The sequence below is a fragment of the Olea europaea genome, unplaced genomic scaffold (assembly GCF_002742605.1).
Source record: "Olea europaea var. sylvestris unplaced genomic scaffold, O_europaea_v1 scaffold376, whole genome shotgun sequence".
Taxonomy (NCBI): Eukaryota; Viridiplantae; Streptophyta; class Magnoliopsida; order Lamiales; family Oleaceae; genus Olea; species Olea europaea.
In genome coordinates, this window is record NW_019256967.1 from 150,684 (window position 1) to 153,697 (window position 3,014).

Below are 3,014 nucleotides of genomic sequence, written 5' to 3' on the forward strand. Positions count from 1 at the left end.
GTGTGAAGCATATGAAAAAGCTGTACAACAGGGAGGTGGGGGATTACATATTAGCTTTCCTCCAGACTTACGAGGGAGACTAAAAAAAGAAACTGGCTAGTGACAATGAAAATAATAGAAACGATACATCACTTTGCTAATCAGAAAATGCATTCGATCATGTTTTTCCAGTGAACATAAGGTATGTAGAGCTTATCTAGTCATACCATCCTGCCCAGGACAGTAATCTTTTAGTCTCTTTAAAACCTTGAGCTGTGGCATTTCGAATCCGACATTGGAGAAAAAATCTGCGATTTCATGTCTTTTTCTATAAATATGAGATACTCTACACAAGAATAAAGCCAAAGTACGTTTAATTTCCTCGATGATGTACTGGATTCTCTGTGGCCCCTGCTTGTTCAAAGAGATGAAAGACATAACTGCTCCCGAATCCACTTCAATCCAGTTATTTAACAACTTATCATCGGATTTACATTATTCCTCGTTTCGGGCTATCATTATTTGATTTCTGTGTGTTGACTTGAATACCTTGGTCAGGTAGCTTGTACCCTGTGCAGTGAGAAAATGGAACGTGATGTTTTAGATGTTCATAAAGGAGAAAATTGCCCACAAAGGATCGTGACATGTGAATACTGCGAGTTTCCATTGCCTGCAATTGATTTATTCAAGCATCAGGTAGTGTGATTTTTTACGGTGAAAAGATTTTTTGTCGTTTTTGTGATGTAATATGCATATAATTGGTCAATCCAGGAAGTATGTGGGAATCGAACAGAGTTATGTCCTTTGTGCCGCAAATACATTAGACTACGTGAAATGAATGGTCATGAAAGTAGATGCAACGGAGTTGTCAATAACGTTGCAGAATCCTCAAGGTAAGAAGAATTGTTAAGTTCTCAGTTTATATGCGCATTTTGTATTCATGGGAAGTTACTGATGCCTCTATATTTGTTATAATGGCATATATAGTCTTTAATTGCAATAAACATGGGGTCAGCTATACGCTGTTTTTCTTTTCCTCGAAGGACCGCTGAAATATCTCAAGCTTGTACATGACTTTGTTTATCCAAACTAAGGTTAAAATAGAACTTGTTATAGGCTCATAGTTGTATCCTTACCCAATCTAATCCAAACCTACATAACCAGCTGTTATATTCTTTGTTTTGCTTAGCTTAGTTTCTATCTATTTTAAATTTTAATTAGTTTTGTAGTCCTTTGGTGTTAACTTTGTTGCACGTGTGCTTCTGAAGGAACACGAGGCAACCTGATAGAGACCGTGGTGGTGCTCAAAGAAGGCCACAACACGAGTTCTCACCAAGGATGCTCCTATACACCATTGCAATTACAGGAATCGCTGTACTGTTAGGTTCGCTTTTCTTCCAGAGGAAACCAGGGGACAACGAAATGCACTAATTGTGGAGAATGCTTGTGCATTGCTAATAGGCATCATCTTCATTCTGTGTATTCCATTTACTCGTAGTATACTATATGCGAAGTTCTAATTCTACCAGTGTTTTTAATGCTTTTGAGAACGGGTTATCCATGTCAATCAGTGTATAAGATGAGAATCAACATTTAGTTGAGTAAATGATGGCTGTAAAGGGAGTTGGTAGCAAACATTAATTTAACGTGGAAGTTGTAATTGAATAAAATGTTTTTATTCTCTGTAATAATACAGATATGTTTCATGAAACTGCTTCTACCACCATGGCCCTGCTAATGCTCTTCATTTTTTAATTCGACATCGAGGTTTAGGGTGTTGATAGTTGTGCTTACCTACAGAAATGATCATGAAAGGTGATCGTAATGGTGCTCGAATCAAAACTCAGCTCGGGTTGAGGTTTTCACCCTCGGTCACTCCGGTACTATCCTTTCTAGTTTATATGAAACGTGATCAATTTTTGGACGAAATCGCTTTAATGAATTCGTAATTTTTTTTTTCCTTTTTTATTTTCATTTGTCCAAAATTATACTTGCTTTTTATTTATTTTCATTTATCCAAAATTATAGACAATTTTCCTTGTTAAGTGTATAGTTGAATTCTTAGTTTTTTAATATGCTCATATTTAACGTGTCTTGTTATCAATAAATATTGTGAAAATTAGGCCCAATGCCCTCTTAAACTAACTAAATTGAATAATATCCTTTTAAAACTAATTAAACCATTCTACTCGTAATCATTTTCGTTCAGTAAAATCCACTCAACCTAAAAATGCTCTCCTCTCCTCATGACTTTTCTCCATCCATTTTCGTCGCTTTTGTCTCCGTCCATTGCCGCTGCTTTCGACTCTGTCCATTTTCGCTACTTTTGTCTGTCTATTGTCTCCTCATTCTCCTACTCGTGGATGCCATAAACACCAGCCACAACCAACTTTGAATCACAATAGCAGAAGTCCAATCTATTTGGGCCCGAATCATCGGTTTCATCTCGTGCCCGTCCTTTTTCCGTCTTCTCCTTCTTCTATTCGTGGATATCACTGTAAAAACTCCAAATAACAAATAGTAGAAACCCTAGCTGTCTCGATCCGAAGTCAAAAACTTGGATTCTGATTTTAACTTCTTCACTCAGAAATCCGACTCCTATTGATTTGAAGAGGAATGAAATGTTGATGATGAATCATCTTCAAAGAAAAAGAAGAGAATTTCTTCAACAACTTATAAACCCAAGGTAGCCAATAATTTCTGGGTTTGTGGTATTCTACATTTTATCAAGAAAAAAGTTCCTGTAAATCAAGGAAAAATATCCCCCTCAACGAATGTGAATATTATGGTTTAAATTTTGACGGTTATTGAAGCAGTGTGTGCATTGGACATCACGTAGTAGTGATGGCAAAATAATTGGTCCCGGGTTGGCGGGACAAGGATGCCTCACTCCAAACCCGCCCGAAAAATAAAAAATAATTTTATTTCTAAACAATTCATCCGTTAAAAATTTATTTTGAATTTATATTTTATTCTCTGACAATAACGTAACTCGTAACTTTGAAAATTAAAAAAAAATTAAACGGGACAACAAA

General features: G+C 36.2%; 1 protein-coding gene across 1 annotated transcript in view; it reads left to right on the top strand.

The window, feature by feature from the left end:
• The window catches only part of LOC111386882 (XIAP-associated factor 1-like), a 7,550-nt gene extending 5,860 nt beyond the window's left edge, over positions 1–1,690 (top strand). The window contains exons 4-6 of the mRNA XM_023011373.1: positions 538–675; positions 751–872; positions 1,248–1,690. Coding sequence (XP_022867141.1) covers positions 538–675; positions 751–872; positions 1,248–1,410 — 423 coding nt within the window. The 3' untranslated portion in view covers positions 1,411–1,690. The remainder of the gene's footprint in view (positions 1–537; positions 676–750; positions 873–1,247) is intronic.
• The last annotated feature ends 1,324 nt before the right edge of the window (positions 1,691–3,014 follow it).